Raw genomic sequence first — 17,690 nt, 5'->3', positions numbered from 1 at the left:
CTCCTTCCACCCGCGGAGCAGGGGCTGCACACACAGCTGAGGGCAAGGAGCACAGGGTGCCTGCGGCCACACCGGGCCCTGCACCACAGTCTTAGTAAATCACCCTCATAAACCTCGCTAATTTTACTAAGTTGAAAATGAAAGCCAAGGCTAGGCACTGTGATGCGAACATCATTTTAATCTATGCTCTTTTATCCCGCCCTATTCTATTTTCACTCTCCTGGTTCTGACAAAACCCAGCACATGAATCCCACCATTTCCACAGGCACAGCCTACTCCAGTTGGTGACCCTTGTACTGCTGACAATCACATACTAGACCACCCAATAAATCAAAATTTATCTCCTCCAAGCCAAGAGGATACTGACTCATTTATTAAATTCACTGTTTCTGAATCTAATTCCCTATTCACATTTTCACAAGAGAACATGTTGAAAACATTCCTTCTACATTTAGCCTGAGCTACTAATTTACAACAAATTCTGCACCACATGTTAAGAGAGGTTGCCTCTTTAAACACATCCTGGTCAAGTGTTGGCAGTCTCTGTTGACAAAAGCAAGCTGAAGAAAGAGGCCTGAGAGAGCAAGGTTAGGTTACATCACTGCATAGAATCACAAGTTTTTCAGCAACACATGGCTGATGAAAGGTAAAGCACCTGTGAGCTAAGCAGGTGACATTTTGCACCTAATGTGCGAATACATTGGCCAGCCCTGTGTGGCTGGTTCAACAAGCCAAATACAAGGATGTTAAAGAGCCAAATAATTGTTATCTGAAGCTCGGCACACGTGCTGAGTTCAGTGCAAACATCCATTTTACTTTGCTTCCCCACACAAAAGCACGAAAACTAGATTCCAAAGTTCAAGCACTTACTAAAGGAAACACGGAAATGAAATCCAGAAGAGTCACCATAAGCAGTGGTTTCTCCAAAATTTAGAGAACCAAAGTTGTTAGGCAGCAGCTCAGTGACAATGCTATTTAGGCTGCATTTCCTATCCTTAATACTTTGCTCATATTCCACAACGACCACTAACCAAAAGCTAGCCCCTCAGAAGAGCCAGGCTAACACACGAGTCATGATATAATTGTTTTCTATTTTACACATAAGAAAATACTGTCCCCAAGAACAAATAAACTTCAACTATAGCAGAACGTTACGAATATGATCAAGCTACATTACCCCCCGGCCTTGAGCCTCAGCTAGCTACCTGTGGAAAACACAGCCCCCACACGTCCCAAGATTATAATCCCATTCCTGACAGCCAGATAGTCATTGTCCCAGCCTTCATCCTGAACTCCCCAGAACAGCAACTAGGCTGTCCTCCATCATCCCTGCTTAGACTTTTCTTGATACTCACCATCTTTCTTACACCACAGCTCCCACAAAACAAGCAGTAGTCAGACCCCAAATCTTGTCCTTTTTAATACAAGTACAAGCACTACTGCTAGTTTAAACATTCTGTGGAGCTGCAGACCTTTGAATTCCATCCCAGTCTCCTCTTTGAAGCTTTCCCCAATGGCTGACTCAAAGACAGGGCCTATAAAAAGAGTTTATTTCATCAAACTAGAAGTGGTAGGTGGGGAAACAGCCCTGTGAACATCACACTTAACTCATTAGACTAAATCAAGTGTTTTGCAGTTTGAGTATTTTGTGGAGTCGGGGAAGAGAAGGCATACTTATCAGCCCTAAGATTGATTTAAAACAGTTTACGGAAAGGGGCAGAAGCAAGTACAGGGCTTACTTTCAAATATGAAAGGGAACATATCTTCTTATTGACCCTGTGGTCACATTCTCTGCTGTTTTTCCTTAGGACCATCTAGACAAGACAGATGTAGGCTCTACTGAGGCAGCAGCTGAAGCCTGAACACTGGAAGGCACTCAGGAGTGGGGGTGGAAGGGAAAAGAGGGAGAAGAGAAGAGGAAGCCATTTGGCTATAAAAAGGATCTTTCTTTCCTGTTGAAATGCAACGGTAAAGAGTGTCAAAATGGCTTAAGGGTGGGGAGGTCAAACATGTTTTGAGATGTTAAAAAACTCTTTAAACTCTGTCAGAAAAGACTGAAAGAAATCTTAAGGTAGGTTTTTGTTCTTCTCAGAATTGTTAGCCATCATAATAGCTGCAAGCAATCCCGATCTGTGGTCGTCTTTGTCAAAAAAGACCTAGAATTATTCAGTTAAGATTTTATCTGAAAGAATTTCTCACTACAGAAACATTGCTAGGTAGCTAATTTTTAAGCCAATCCTCTCTTCAACAAGCCTCCATTTTAAAATTAGTACTGCTTATATAGCATGACTTAACTCAGCAATATTGAAGACGCTGGGAAATACATACTAAGTAGCAGTTTTATTAAAAAAGGACAACGCTATTCTGAATAATGCCCATTTACTCTGTATGCTATCAAAACTAAGCACAATATACCTTTTCACTATCAAAAAGTACAAATATTTTAGGAACACCGGGGACTGGCAGATTACTTCAGCCATTTAAGAATGAAATTTCAGAGCTCTCTTAAGCCTTAGGATTCATGAAGAAGACGATTAAGTGTTTACAGAAAGACAAGATGTGAGGAAAGGCTTTCTAAGATTTATTATCTTTCACCCTTTTTTATTTCCTTACTCTAAAATCTGCAAAAATGCACAAAGCCTGCATGGTGAAACCGTATTTGCTATGGCTACAGTGCCTGCAGCCAGCTTATTTTCTAGTTTGTATTGTAGTGATACGAGATTATCCTTTTTAACCCAGAATAAAAAAAATATAGTGACATGAAGTAAGAGCCACTGGAACACAGACTGGCAGCCTGCTTACTGAAAAGAAAACCAGGCTCATCCTTGCTCTCTCATAGGCCAGTTATTGAGGTTTTGCTCTATAAAGCTGAAGAGCTCCCACAAGAGACCCCAACACTCAACTCAGAAGATGTACTTGAAAGTTCCTTCACAGAACAGGAACTTGGAATTATTCCTGTCTCATGTTTGTTAATTGCGTACAGTAGGGATACAACAGAGCAAAGCCACACCTCCACCATGACATCCCACCCCAAAGTTACACACTGGATGTGGGTGGGAGTGTAAGAAGACTAAATACATTTGGGAGAGGGTTTTGAGATGTGAATTCTGAACAGATGCTGCAAACACATACCCACCACTGTCCCTATCATAGAGGATATGTAGGGAGCCAAGAAATAAATTCCATTTGCTAGCACAGAAGTCAGGATGTTTAGCAACCTGACAATCCCATTCTACCACTGATGTCTTCTCATGTTCTCTCAGCACCTCATCTCTTCCTTAAGTTTCTGCATCTGTATAATCAAAAAATATTAGGATGTTATAATCACAAAATAAACAAGAGAGTTAGGCAAAGCAGACTGCGATAACGAAAGAGAATAAATGGAAGGCTTACCCCTATCCTGGGCTCACCCACAAAACACCAGCAGAGGCAATCTCCAGAAGAGATCCTTGCCCACTGGTAGCCAGCTCTTAAATAGGTCTATGAGGGACGCAGCCAGGCTCCAGCCCTTCCATCACACAGCTGAATTGCCTTCACCTGTGCTCCATGGCTGACTCAGTGCTCGCCTCAGGTGATCAATCAGAGGTTCAGGCCGTGACTCAGCAGTTCCCATACATGCATCTAAAATCTTCTACACGAAGTAGGGGATTGTGCTCTCGGATACGGGTGTTACTGCTCTGCACCAGATAGTTCTGTGTGAATCATCCCTAGAGATGTGCCATGTCAGACTTCTCCCTCACTCTGTCAAGTGTGAAGTCCTCCCAGCACTCAGCTGGATTGGCTTGTTTGGACTAACAAGCATTGGATGATCCTCAAGGTTGGTTTCCTGGCTTCAGTTTTGGTGCACTGACTGGGCCAAAGTCAGCCTTTTCTATGCATTTTCAGGAATTAATGATCACCACAACCAAACACTTGTCAGCATAACACGAGATGCATACAGGAAGAGACAAGACTGCTTAAACCAACAAAATTCGGGTAGAAGTGCAACCTTCCTCTTACTTGGGAAGTGTTCATGAATTACGGATAAATTATAACCTCACACAATACTGGTAATACTGAAGATGTATATTTAAAAATTCAAGCCAGCTTCACTGAAACTTCTATTAGAAACATAATTAGAAAATGACCCTCTTTCTCCAGCTTTAAACAATTCAGAATCGATCAATATTTTTAATTGGAAACAAGAACAGTGGGAAATACTTTGTCAGTTCCTTCTTAGGGAAAATAAAGACTGAATCCCCTTATGCTAGACATCATTACTCTCAAATGCCAGTACTGCTGCCAAAATTATTTGGTCATCTAATTTAGCAAGAACACAAACCCATCCTAGCCCAGTGTTTAAGAGATGCATGCAGAGGTAGATCAGAAAGTTGAGTTGCTAGAACCAAGTTCCAATCCATTATCTTTTTATTCTGGGGTAAAATTAGTAAATGAATAACATTTCCATTCAAAAAAATCTCAAATCGATACAGAGTATGACATTAAGACTTTGACAACACCGATACCCACCCAACTACTCAGAAGTCATCTCAAAATATAGCGATAAACTAAAAAGTATTTTCTTTTTAAAAGGTCAAGGCAAAGATGACCAAGAGATGACAGAGTTTCTATCTGGTAAACAAGAAAAATAAGAATGGTTCTTGTAGTGTAGGAAGTCCAGCTACTTGAAGTTGTGACAGAGCAAAGGAGATGCAGATTCTCAGCTGCTCTTCTTCCCCACTGCAGTTAACCAAGAATGAGCCTGAAGAAGCTATCAAATTTAAAGCAATTTTTTTTTTAAAGTATCAGTAGCAGTATATTACAGCAAACATCCAGGTTTATAGTAATTGAATGCCCGAGGTGGCAGCATTTTAAGTTTTAGTAGCTGCTGTTGAATTAAGAGGTTGTCAAGGCAGTTTTAGCTTGACAAATGATTCTCAGTTTTACAGAACTCAGATTTTAGCTTTTTTGATTCTGACTCAGTTACAAAAGAGGAAGAGGAACTGTATAAATCAGTACTTAAATTTCACTTAGAATTTAAGCTAGCCTAAGGAAATCCCAAGACTGCCTCACCTCTAAATTTTTAACATGGTTATTGAACACTGGAAGATGAAGTTTCAGTTCACATGTTCAGTGCAAAGGTCACAAGCTCTGCAAGACCATGATCAGAAACATTCCAGGGCAGTGTTGCTTAATTCATGGCAACAGCTTTATTTAACAAAAGCACTCAAGGAATGGTTTCTCTCCGTAACTCCATATGGGATCAAACATGAAACAACTCAGCTTACTTCAAGAAGTGGCTTCTTTGACCACATGAGAGCAGGGTATTTTGAGAATTCATTTGCTTGGTTTTGATTCTTTTTTTTTTGTTGTCGTTGTTCTGTTTAAACTTTGATTTATAAAGATTTTTCTTTCCAAAAGCATTTAGACATATCTAATAGCAGTGGAAAAAAAGTCATGCAATACACATTTGGCAAGAATTTATCCCCTGCTCAGAAAGAAACATACATGAAATGGGGAATAAGAACCCACACCATTATATTCTGACTCTCACTGATTTAGTAGAAAGAATATTTCAACAACAGCCATTCGCTCTTTGTGAGCTGTTGGCAGCAGTTTGCCTGAGTTAGACAAGTTTCCTTTCTTAGACCACATGTGTAGTATTTCATATCTTTTCACATCATATCACCCACGATGCATGTGCTCCTTCACTGGAATATACACACCCAGAACAAGATCTACAGCTGTGGAAGCCACTTTGGATATCTCCCAGTCTATGAGGGCAAGGAACTATATAGCCGTCTGTCAAGCCCAGTCTAGCCACAGAAGCCAAACGGAAAATTGCCAGTATTTCTAATATGAGAATCCTCTAACACAGGTGGCAACTATTTCTTTACACATATACACCTTAAAATTTCCTTATGAAAACTGTAAGCCATAATGTAAACTGCCTCAAAGCAAGGAATAAGCCAATTTGTCAGAACTCTCAGAATTCCCCCAGAACTGGCAACCAGATCTGAATTATAAAAAGTACATTCTCTTTAGTACAGCATATTTTCATTCTAAAGTAAGCTACATATAAATGCACATTAATTTCTGGAACCATTCTTTCTTATGCTAGAAAATACCTGGAAGAATAAGCGACATTTCCAAGACAGCATAGCATTTCATTGAATCTCTCTCACCTGCTGATAGCATATTTGGATAGCACAGTCATCTCAGCTGGGAAGTATCACTACACTCAATTCTTTGTTTTGGTGTTTGTTTTTACATAAAACACTTCCTTTTTCTAATCTACCCCCTAGCTTATGAGAAATGTTTCCTTTTGTATTTACACTTTAGAGGGCACTAAAAGGAATTTAATCTTCAAAGTAAAAACAGACGAAAATGTTTTCTATTAGAAGATAAAATTTCACGTTGTGGATGTATTCAGTTGAGACCATGTTTTTGCTATTACTCATGCTAGAAAAATAGGTGTCAAGGAATAGGACACACTTCAGGGCTTTCCCATGCTCATTTAGGATACAAATTAATTAGAAAGGACACCATGTAAACCATTTATTCTATAATTGTATAGGAACATCCACACTGAAGACCAAACAGCAATTCTGACAGGACACTGGCTCAATATACTATTCTTAGATTAACTATATAATTTACCCTTTATTTAAGGAAAAAAAAATCTTACTCTGCTAGAAAATACTTCTAAATACTACATAAAATTGTATTTATTTACAAGTATACTGACAATACGTAAAATCAAGGCAAATTCACTAATGCTTATCACTAAATAGGAGTGAATTTGTGTACCATATTTAGACAACGACCAAAACTAGGAATAAGAAATACAAGTCACAAGAATGCTTTAATGAAAAGCAAATCATGGCCTTTGAACAAAAATTTATTTAAAGCATTTGAGTCTTAATTCTATTTCAATGTTTGGGTGGCTAGGTTTGTGGAAGAGAAAGAATTTGTGGAAGAAGGTGAAGAGAGCAAGTGTGGGCAAAAGATGAGGAACTTTGCTTGGTACTTTTTGTCCTGACTTTGTACCACGTTTTCAGCTGTGGTGTTTTCTTACATTCATCATCCAGTGTTGAGTCAGCCTGGCATTTGCTTCCTTATTCCTAGCTTTGAGCCAGCTCACCCTGCTGCTTTTTGCCATGAAGCGATCAGATACAGAATGTACAGACGGACTGGAAGAGGCTGAAGCAGAGGAAGCACTCATTCAGATGACAAGAGATTCCTGTGCCAAGTGAGACAACTGACCTGGTTAACTGCATATCAAACACCATTTCATCCCTAGGATGAATGCAGCTTCTGCCTAAACTCCACACTACTGAGTGGCTTCATTAGCTTCAACTTCTCAGCAGCTCTCTTTACTGAATGCATAGACACTAAGAATAGGTTTCACAGATGGGTTGCTGTCTAAAGAACAGAGATGCTAAACTCAGATTGTTTTCACAATGAAAATGAAGCTATTAAGTTGTTTAACAATTGAAGAAATTATGACCCTTTCTGTAGACAGATTAAACGCCATCACTGCACAGTATATAAGGGATGATATTTCAAAATGAAGCTACTAACTGAAAGAATGGTTCAAGGTGAACGTATGTTCCAGTACAGGAAAGTCAGGGCTAAGGTTCTCCCATTTCTACTCTCAGTGTACAAGTTTTTTGGCATTGCTGACAAGAGACAAAGACAGGAGCACCAGTAAACTTGTAATTATACGTTACTCGAACCCACTTCATTGGCTCAGAGGCATACGAGAAGTAATGAAAAGAACTGACATGGAAGTGGTCAAGTAGAAGAAAAGCCTTTGGATCACATCCATGCCTGAGTATATACAGTGACACCACAAGTTTAAATGAACCCAACTTTTCAAGCCTTTGTAAATTATTATTTGTAAAAAGAGCTGTTTTAATGACAAAATGACGCAAAATAGCAACAGTGATAATGGCATATGTTTTGGTGGTAACCAATTATCTTCTAAGAAAAGTCAAAGAGAGTTAAGTAAGGAGAAACCTAGGTGGCTATAGTTGCTTAGATACTTTGCAACCAAACCTGAATAACTCAGTCACCTTGTTTTGCCTAAGACTGCAGCAATTCCTCCAGTGAGGGGCTGCTCTGTGCCCTCCTTTCAAGCCCACATAGTTGAGAGGCTTTCTACTCTTGATACAAATGTAACTTACTAGGGCAGTTATGATTCCTGAAGCTGGCTTTACTCACCTGCTACCTCGAGTTCCGATTCAGAGGTACTTAGTGAACTATTTTTTGACAAGATACAAAGATAACATGACGATAAATCACGTTTATTTTGACAAGTGACAACTATCTAAAACACATACAGTAAGTATATCAAATCTGTATGCAGCTTCTCCCTGACAAAAGCAGATCTCAAGAGTGGCTTGAGGTTTGGGGCGGATGGCCTTCCAGCAGCATGCCAGATAGCCAGATATGCAGAAAATCAGCTCAAGACCCTCCAGGCTGTTTCTATTCACAGCAGCCTACTCAGACTGCCCACTAACTAACCTCTATACTAGCCATCCCACCACCTACAGCCACAGTGTAATTCAAGTAAAGGAGTCATGCTTCAGCAACAGAAAGCTCAAGGGTCAGATGTTATTTCTGTTCTGCTAAGAGGCTCAGACTCCTTGAGAAAACAGGTGATGCTAAAAGAGCAAGAGCTACCACGAAACAGTGCTGTCAATTAACACATATACTGTCTACAACTAGACTTTAAGAAAGGGCATGCTATTACCTTTTTGGACATGGTCACCTAGCACCACTTGTAACCTTGAGCTAATGGCTAGCCTATTCACTTCCTCAGTACTCCAAAGGGAGGAGGGAAAACAAAGCAGGTACAATTCATCCTCAGTTGCTGTTGTGTTGAGCATGAGCAGCACTGGGAAGACTGGGACTTCACTGTTCTAGCTCTTTCATCTCATTTTCTGCAATTCTGTAATGTTGTCGTTTAATTCTTTCAGAGAATAAGCTATCTATTCCAGAACACTGTCTGGTGGCTCTTGCTTTGCTTTAAAAAGGTTGTTTTTTGGTTTGTTTTTTTAATTTAAATAAGTACATAGTCCATTCTGTCTATGAAAATGCTTGTCCACACACCCAAAGCTCTTCAGCACAAGCTAACATCAAACGTGCTGTGCTGGGACACCTTTGTCATGTTGCAGCTGTTTCTACAGTGATAAGTGCATGTAGGGGATGATATCTGCCATTTGTTCAGCCTTTTATTCAGTTAATTCAGTATAACTCAATAGAGAATTTAGTTATCTGCATAGGTTTCCAAAGCCTGCTCACACTCCAGTGTGAGCATTCACTCATATCCACTTTCATTATCCCTACAGATAGGCATTGTTGTCTGCAGGGAGATAGTTCTCACAGCAACTTCAGTCGTGTTAGTTATCAGTCATCAATTAAAGAAAACTGGGTTTCCAGTTTGCCTATGTAGCCAGAGAAACTCTGTGCTCAGGGACACACTCAGCTGGCTCATTTGGCAACCAGTTTCTTCCAGAGAAGTCATGCCTTTCTCAAGTAACATCCTTGTATGGATCAAGTATTCCTGAAATTTGAGTGACTTTGTCTAGCAGCCCGCAGACCCCCTTCACGCTCCAACTTCAATGTATTAAATCTCCAGCGCCTTTGGGCACACCATATATAGCAGTGGGGGCGGGGGTACTGCTGGGGGGGGGGGGGGGGGCGTACCCTTTACCAGCAGGTTTTTCTTTTTTTTAAAGGAAAAAAAAAAAAGAGACGAGTTCTTTTTGTTCCCTAACAGAGTTCTTCCTCCAAGTAACAGATTCACTGTCCTACACGCACTGAAAGCGTTGTAGAGTTTTGTAGCTGACTTCTGAACAACAGAGACACAGCAACAGAAGAACCCTATAAACTTCCTTATCTTACCCCCTCAATTACACAACAGGACATTAGTCAAGGTTACAGAAGAATAGGAATAGTATCCTTGTCAGTTGAAAGACCAGTACCAACTAGTTCTGGCTAGCTATTCAGGCCTTCCTTCCAGCCTTCCCACTGGAGAGCTGCAGCATCCTACAGTTCCTTGATGCAGCACTAGGTTGGATTACAAAGCTTAAAGGCATCTACAGTGCAGATGGCCTTCAGGCTATGCTGACAAAGATTTAAGTCACTTAACTGACAATATGAATGCCATGCAGAATAAGAATCACTGAAATGAAGAGTAAAGATGGTGTTTTCAAGTTTGATAGGTGACATTTTTTTCTAAATAACAGTTTGCCTTTTGTTAACCAAGATCGGCTGAACAAAGGGCTACATAACATTAGTCCTCTGGCACACACCTGCCACTCTCTGGACAGCAAATACTCAAGTATACAAACAGAACCCAAAACAGCCTGGGTCAAGGGGAGGATACAGCAATAAGCTGTAAGCACCATCTGATAACCCCACTGAAGATTCATATTCAAATCAGAAGTCCCAGGTAGCATTTTAACCCATCTGAGCATGTCACTTGGTCATTACATACATGGACAGTACCTTACCTAGGGAAAGGAAATGTTTACAGAAGATGGTGATTTACAATGTTGCCTGTCCACATAATGTATGGGAGGGATGAGCACATAATACCCGCTAACAAATAGAAAGAGACAAGGCTTAGCGAACCTGACAAAATGCCTTTGAATATTTTGCTTATGCGTGAAAACCAACATTAAAGGGAAGATGATGCAACTCAAGTTTACCTATTACCTTTAGCTCACTAAAGAGGATGCACTCCTCTCCTCCCCCCAGAGCCTGGAGAGCCAAGGGCAGCAGTTGCTATCTGACAGTCCTGGAAAGCACTGGCAAAGAGACCAGCATTGGCATTTACCTGTGTCCCCTTAGTTAATGAGGCTTTTACCATAGTCACTGACACAGAAAGACTTAACTACTGAGGTTGCTACAGGAAGGCGTAAGATTTTTCACATTTCCTTGGTTAATATAGGCTATTTTCACTGCACTACTGAAGGCACACCTCACTAGCCCCCAGACTTTAAACATTCAACCCTGAAAATGATTTTCAGCCACTGCTAGCAATACAGTACTGCCTCAGGATGCCTACCTGCTGCTGGATGATAAGCCCTTTTCTCCAAGTTAGTGCTATTCTGTTGTGCTGGTGCTAAGCAAGCAGAATCACTAAATGAGAACTTTCTCATCTAAAGTTTCCATGTGAAAACTCAGCCTCTTCAAAAAATGGTAATTCACCTACATACGTAGGAAAGCTGCTAGGACAGGACATCATCCTACCACTGCTCACCCCGAGGTTTTAGAAATGAATGCTATACATGTAAGTGAAACAGAGGAGTGGAACTCTCATTTCTTGGTGGTGAGCACGCAACTACAAATGAATTCTTGTCAAATGTATCCATAGGTAAAATGCAGCCTGGCAGAACAACACAAAACATACATTCGTAAGCCTCATGTGTGGGTACCACATTTTACTTCTTCTCATGCTGAAGAACTAGAGCATTCAAAGCTGTTCAGCATTTGTAATACATGAATGAGACTATTCACTATAGGAAGTGTCACTAAACATTATTTTGTTGGGGGCTGGTAAAAGAGAGAAAGAGAGAAATAGTTTAGACTCATTTTTAGGAAACGAGGGCTTCTGCCACATACTTTGTTGTTTTTTGTTGTTGCTGTTAAGATGGGAGGGGTAAGAAGATGAACACATCTAAAAGTGCTGCAAATGGTACTGCACTGTAAAGATCAGAATATCAGTGATTCTTTACTACATCTTTGTCCTGTGGATTCTGAAGTTGGTTTGGGATGCACAAACAACTCATTAGTGAGAGGATGACACCCATCCCAGCCCACGGCCCTCCACTGGGAGCTGTAGACAAGTCCATGTACAAAAAACATGTAGAACAAGGACACACACACCCTGAGGTTTTAGAATTAGGATGATACATTTACTACCATTAAGAAAAATCCCAGCATTGCTGAACTATTCCCATTCAGTATTTCTATACTCCAATTAAAACTTAAAATAACATAAATGCATTCCTAAAAATTATTTAATACACCATGATGATTTTTATCACCCAAGATCATATTTTTAATTCATCTGTTGAAAATGCATTACAGGCGAAGATAAACCCCTTCTATGGATCCTTCTCTCTGGTAACATTAGTCTCAGATTCAGTGCATAGTTAATACAGCCTAAGGTCTGTGCTCAACATATGATTCTTTATCTGATGGAAAGACACCAACAGCTCTGCAGGAAGGCAGGGAGCACGAGAGGAGAACTAGGAAGAGACAGGGTCAAGACAGTATTGAAAGAGGAATGGCACCTTCTTAATTTTAGAACAGAGGAACTAGGTAGTTTTCCTCTAAGGAAGCGTGGTCTAGCAGGCTTGTTTACATGCTCTGAAGAATTAGCTGAAATGATAAACTCCACACGTGGTACAAGACTTGTTTTCTAAACTGATATAAAATTCAGCCAGACCTTCTTTCCACATTACTGAAACAATGAAGCCTCAAAGTATAAAACTGAAGTTAAGGGAATTTTTTTTTCAGTATTTCAGAAATCCACGCTGCAGTCTGTATGCAAGCTTCTTCTGCACTCAGTACAAGTTTCTGAAAAATTTTTCCCACTAAAAAGTTTGTAAAAGCCCCTCAAATAGATAAGGCATTTTTATTCCTTCCAATTTACTCACCAGAAACTGTCTGAAGTCATGTTTAATTAGGCCAGGAGTGTAACGATATCAGATTATCATCAGGAGAAACTTCACTGTATTTTTTCCCTAAATGTTGAGGATATTTGAATATCTGCTATACTGGAGTAGAGGAAAAGAAGACAGAGGTTGATTCTGCATAGAATGTTTTTTTAAGTCCTGTTTCACACCCAGTAAAGTTAACATCCTCTTACAAAACAGTTGAAGAATAATCTCTTCTCATGCAAGGAAGAGCTAGGAGTTAAAACGCTTGCTGAGGGAAAGTGCAACTTGAAGGAATTAAAACACTTGCTGAACACTTGAAGGAAAGCAATGCAGGGTAATTTAAGAAGTGAACTGTTTAGTAACAGGTACCTGAACATTGCATGGAAGTTAAAAAAGCAAAAACCAAACAAAGTGCATTTGAAAAATTAAGACATTTTAAAAGTCCTTCATCATTCAAATGATACCAAGTCCACATTACATAGACCATATATGATGGATTAAATCAAGAGTGTTCTGTTCTCTTCACTGGGGATAAAAACTGAACAGGAAAACAAGTGTTAGAAACTAAACCCAAAATATTGTCTTAAGACTGGATGCTTGCACATGCATTTGATACCTGAAGAGACATGGCAAAAAGGATAAATGAAGGGTGCAGCACTGTGCAAAAACCCTGCACAATTTCTTATACATACACACTGGGCATTACACACATTCCCTTGATGTGCAAGTTCTCCTATAAAGCTAAAGCAGCCATAGCAGCTGCACCACTGTTAATTATTATATATTGCAACTGGTGGGTGAAGGTGAAACAGCACAGAGTGCCATACAGAAAGCTCAGCATTTGGCAATGATGGCAAACCACAAAAGGGAACCATATCCAACCTACTCTTCCTTCCCAGAATCTCTTCCTCCTTTTCCCTTGCAGAAGTTCAGTTTTAGCCAGGCTCCCGTGATTCACATAAATATACACTAATGCTAAATGAAGAGTTTATTTACCACATTAACTGGTTAAAGTAGCTCATAGAGTCATCTGCTGAATGCACAGAAGCAAGGCTGGTGGGAAGAGGACAGATGCTCTCCTTTGAGCAGCCATGAAACATTAAGATAGCTTGCTCCTGTTGTGCAACCAGAGCTGCTGAAAGGAGCCAAGGTGTCAATTCAATGACCCAGGACTAGCACCTGAGTTGCACAGGCAGTTGTTTGAATTCCTCCCTCTAAGCATACACAAAAATTGTCTCTTTTACAGTCTGCAAGGCAATAAAATGTAATTTTTCCTAGTAATCTGAAGAGACAAGTTAGGAATATATGCAATTCTAGAATTCAAAATAGCCATCTAATTTCAGCCAGCCTTGCTCAAGTGCAGTATATCCCCATGAAACCATTTCAAATCACTGATCCGATAAGAAACCGCTAATGAGTTTGTGAATTAAGCTGATCATTAAAGAACCTGACCAAAGCTGTAACTGATGAAAGCAAAAGGAAAGAACAGTGTAGCTAAGGAAAAGGAGAAAAATAATTTCAAAATCCTTTCTTGAAGTGGGGGTAAGCCATGGTGCTACAAGGTTTTGCCGTGTGGTCTATAAACCACTCCCAAACTGGAACTCGTAAAGTAATATATGAGAACTATGGGGTCACAGACCACTAAGTTGACTGGATCTGGCAGCTCTGCACTTTCCCTCCCAAGTGTTACAAGTCTGCCATTAAAGTGTTTTGACCAACCACCACTGTTGCATCACCAAGTGATACTGAGGAAACTCACACATTATTCAACTTGAGACTTGGGATTTATGTTTCCCACTCTTTGCAACAGTGAAGACATTTGAATTCAGGTAGTTTCACCCAAACAAATATTCCGCTGCTATCCCAACACTTTCTGAGCATTCAACTTGGCTTGTAGTCTGATCGACGATTCTATAAAAAGAAAGAGGTGACCTTTCATTCCAAGATATGAAATAATCAGGCACGCTGACAAAAGTCAGCACATTTGATTCACTTATGGATTAGACTAAGGTAGAATCCTCTCCAAAGTGAAGTTCTACTGGCTTCTATCACGACTACAGCACTGAGAATTCCATCCACACAACGAACAGTCACATGGAAGAAGATTCCAGAGTTGCTGCAGAAGTGTTGCTACCTTTGTAGAACGCTTTGTAACATCCAGCTGAAATCAAGCTTTTTCCAGGCTGCCCTGAAAGGATGTTATACCAGGCAGGGAGGTTCCACACATTAAGCCTTGGAACTGGACTAGGTTTCAAGAGTAACTTTATGACAGATAGAAAGTTTAGCTTTTGCTTTTTTGCAGAAGCAGAGTTTACTTCCTTTCCTTTCATGCATCACTGTAGTACCTGCAGGCTCTATCCACCCTGAAACCAGCATCTGGAATTTCATTTTCTTTAATACTGCTGTTACAGTAAGTCAGTCTGCCAAGTTGACAGTGACTGTAGGCACTCACAGAGCTCAAATGAGAGCAAAACCAAATCAGAGCACTCCTGATATCCCACTGAAGAGCATTAAGTGCTCATTTTTGTACACTGAAAGCATGGATAACTATGGTGCAAATGCCCATGTCTGGCTCCGAGACTCAGAACACCCAGGAAGCAGCCATCCACAGTGCTGTTTCCCTATTTCACTTGTGGGCATCCCAAAAATGGGGATGTGGTAGCAAGAAAGGTATGGGAACTAGATAGAACTTGGAAAAAGACCAGACAAAACTAGAACCAGGAGGTGGGAAGCAACAGTGATGCTGGAAGGTCATGTTGAGAGGAGGAAGATAAGGGAACCAACTGTTTTGGCCCACAGAGATGGCAGAATCAAGGTCAAGCTCTTTGCAGCTTATCTCATATAGGGTGAGGAGGATGCATGCTAGGGAAATAGAGCTCCACAGCTGAGAGCTTCTGCTTCATAAGCTTACACATGACACTGCCTGTGCCTGAACTTACCTGCAGGACATTGGACTGTGAGGAAACATCCTATGCGGTCACCAGCTTGTCCACTTCATACAGCAAGCCACAATTAGAAACTACAAGGACTTGAAGTTCCAAGCTGCCATTCCAGCCATGCATTTTAGGTTAGACTTTGCTTTGTTTGGCTGTCTAATAGTGCGTTTAGGGTATCACTTAAGTACTCTCCTGGAAGGCTGCCTTTCTATTATCATGCCTTTTATGAGGCTGTAAATAGCATTCTTAGAATTAAACAAGCAATAACCCTCACTGTTTTGCAGCCACCCCTTCTCAAAAATTGTACATCTTGTCCTATATTTTCAGCAAAAGTGAGAAAGATTTACAGCACAAACTGTTCTCTACAGTCACAGTCTCACTCAAATGTTTCCCCTCGAGTTAATAATAAATACTTGCAAACACTAATCAGGCGCACCCACATTAAGGAACCACCAAAACTCACCAATCAAGAACAGCAGTAGATGATTAATTCGCAGATAAAAGCTTTTCTCAACAGGGGTTGAAGGCTTGAAAGTGCTCACTTGTTTTAAAACAATTTCTCGGTCTACAGGACACAAGGACCAATCCGAGACCAATCCTAAGAGATGCGTACCCTTTTTCTCCAAGCATGCTTTTGAAAATAGAAAGCATCAGTTACAAAAATAAGCAAGCTTTTTTTCTTTCTTTCTTTTAAAGTCTTGAGTCTCCTTTGGAAGTCTTCACTTCTAGAGAAGCTGTACAGTTTACACCAGATGAGAACACCTTTCTTCCCTTACTGGTTTAAATCTTTCCACAAGTCTACAACAAAGCACCTGGTCCCGGCCTAGGGACTCCTTTTCACGAGTGGTAGGGAATACTCAGCATCTGCTGAACTCATTCTTTCTCTCCTTGGCCACTGGCAACTCTTAAGAGGAAAAGCTCCTCCTGAGCTTTCCAGAAAGTTCGAGGTAGCGCAGCACTGGAGGAGCTGGGCAGTGCCCGTGCAAACCGAGCGCATCCCCACGTTTCCCCAGGTTAGATAAGCGCACGCGTTTGCGAGCAGCTGTCCCACACAAAGCTCTGCGGCGTCCCACCCCGTCCTCTGCCGGGAGGAAGCTGCTTTTAGCGCTCAAGGTGCCAGAAAGTTCCAGCAACACGCCCCGGTTGGACCTCCAGAGCAGACGGGGGGACAGCGAACAGCCATTTCCCACTTTCCGAGGAAAACCAAGTCTCAAATTACCACAGCAAGAAGCCACGTCCCAACCAAACTCACAACACTTGCAGCGCGCAGTGCAGCAGTGGCCGCCCCTTCGGCGACCCAGCGCTCGGGATGGTGCGGAGGAAAACTCCCCAGCACGGCCACCGCAACGCCGGCCGCTCACGTGCGTGGCCAGCGCCGCTCTCCTCTGTGCCGCGGGGCAACTATCCGACACGGGCGAGAGCTTCCAATGCCTTTCTGGCTCCCGAAACGGCCGCTTCCCTCCTCGCAGCTATCCTCCCGCCCCATTGACCCGCTTTTCCCCTCGGGCGCGCCGTATGCACAGCACCCTACACAGCAGACCCTACTAACGGCCCGCAGCCTTCCTTTCTCCGCTCCGCACGAAGGCAGCCGGGTTCCCTCCCGCCTCGTGGGGCCCCGCGGAGGGCGATGAGTGGAGGGGGGGGGGGGGGGGAAAGGGGTGCAGCGCGGGGCGGGCGGCACTCACTCACCTCGTCGTCGTGGTGCTGGCAGTAGCTGGCCCGCTCGGGGAAGACGGAGAGGATGTTGTAGGGCGAGGCGGGGTAGGGCGGACTGAGGGCGAGCGGAGCGGTGGGGCCGGCGGAGGCGGCGGCGGGGCCGGCGGCAAAGCGCTCGATGAAGTGGTCCTTGGTGAGGCGGACGCGCTGGTGCGCCCGCACGCAGTTGTCGCACAGGTGCTCCTGGCAGTCCAGGCAGCGCGAGCTGGCGGCGTTGCCCTCGTCGCAGGAGCTGCAGCGCGGCTCGCCCTGCCGGCTGTGCGGCCGCCTCAGCAGCAGCGCCGCCGGGCCGCCGCCGCCCGAGGAGGAGGACGAGGAGGCGGAGGAGGGCGCGGCGGAGCCGGCGGCGGGCGAGGAGGCGGCGGCGGCGGCGCGGTGC

At 42.3% G+C, this 17,690-nt stretch overlaps 1 protein-coding gene across 1 annotated transcript in view; it reads right to left on the bottom strand.

Moving 5' to 3' along the window:
- Nucleotides 1-17,690, bottom strand: part of TRIM71 (tripartite motif containing 71) — a 50,889-nt gene that overhangs the window by 32,272 nt on the left and 927 nt on the right. The window contains exon 2 of the mRNA XM_042888880.1: nucleotides 17,285-17,690. This exon is cut by the window's right edge and continues 9 nt beyond it. Within this exon, the coding sequence (XP_042744814.1) occupies nucleotides 17,285-17,690 (406 nt within the window). The remainder of the gene's footprint in view (nucleotides 1-17,284) is intronic.

This window comes from Lagopus leucura, unplaced genomic scaffold, assembly GCF_019238085.1.
Source record: "Lagopus leucura isolate 7727_CA_CO unplaced genomic scaffold, USGS_WTPT01 Super-Scaffold_100157, whole genome shotgun sequence".
NCBI lineage: Eukaryota > Metazoa > Chordata > Aves > Galliformes > Phasianidae > Lagopus > Lagopus leucura.
Note: the sequence above shows the minus strand (reverse complement) of the source record. Positions and strands in the feature narration are given on the sequence as shown.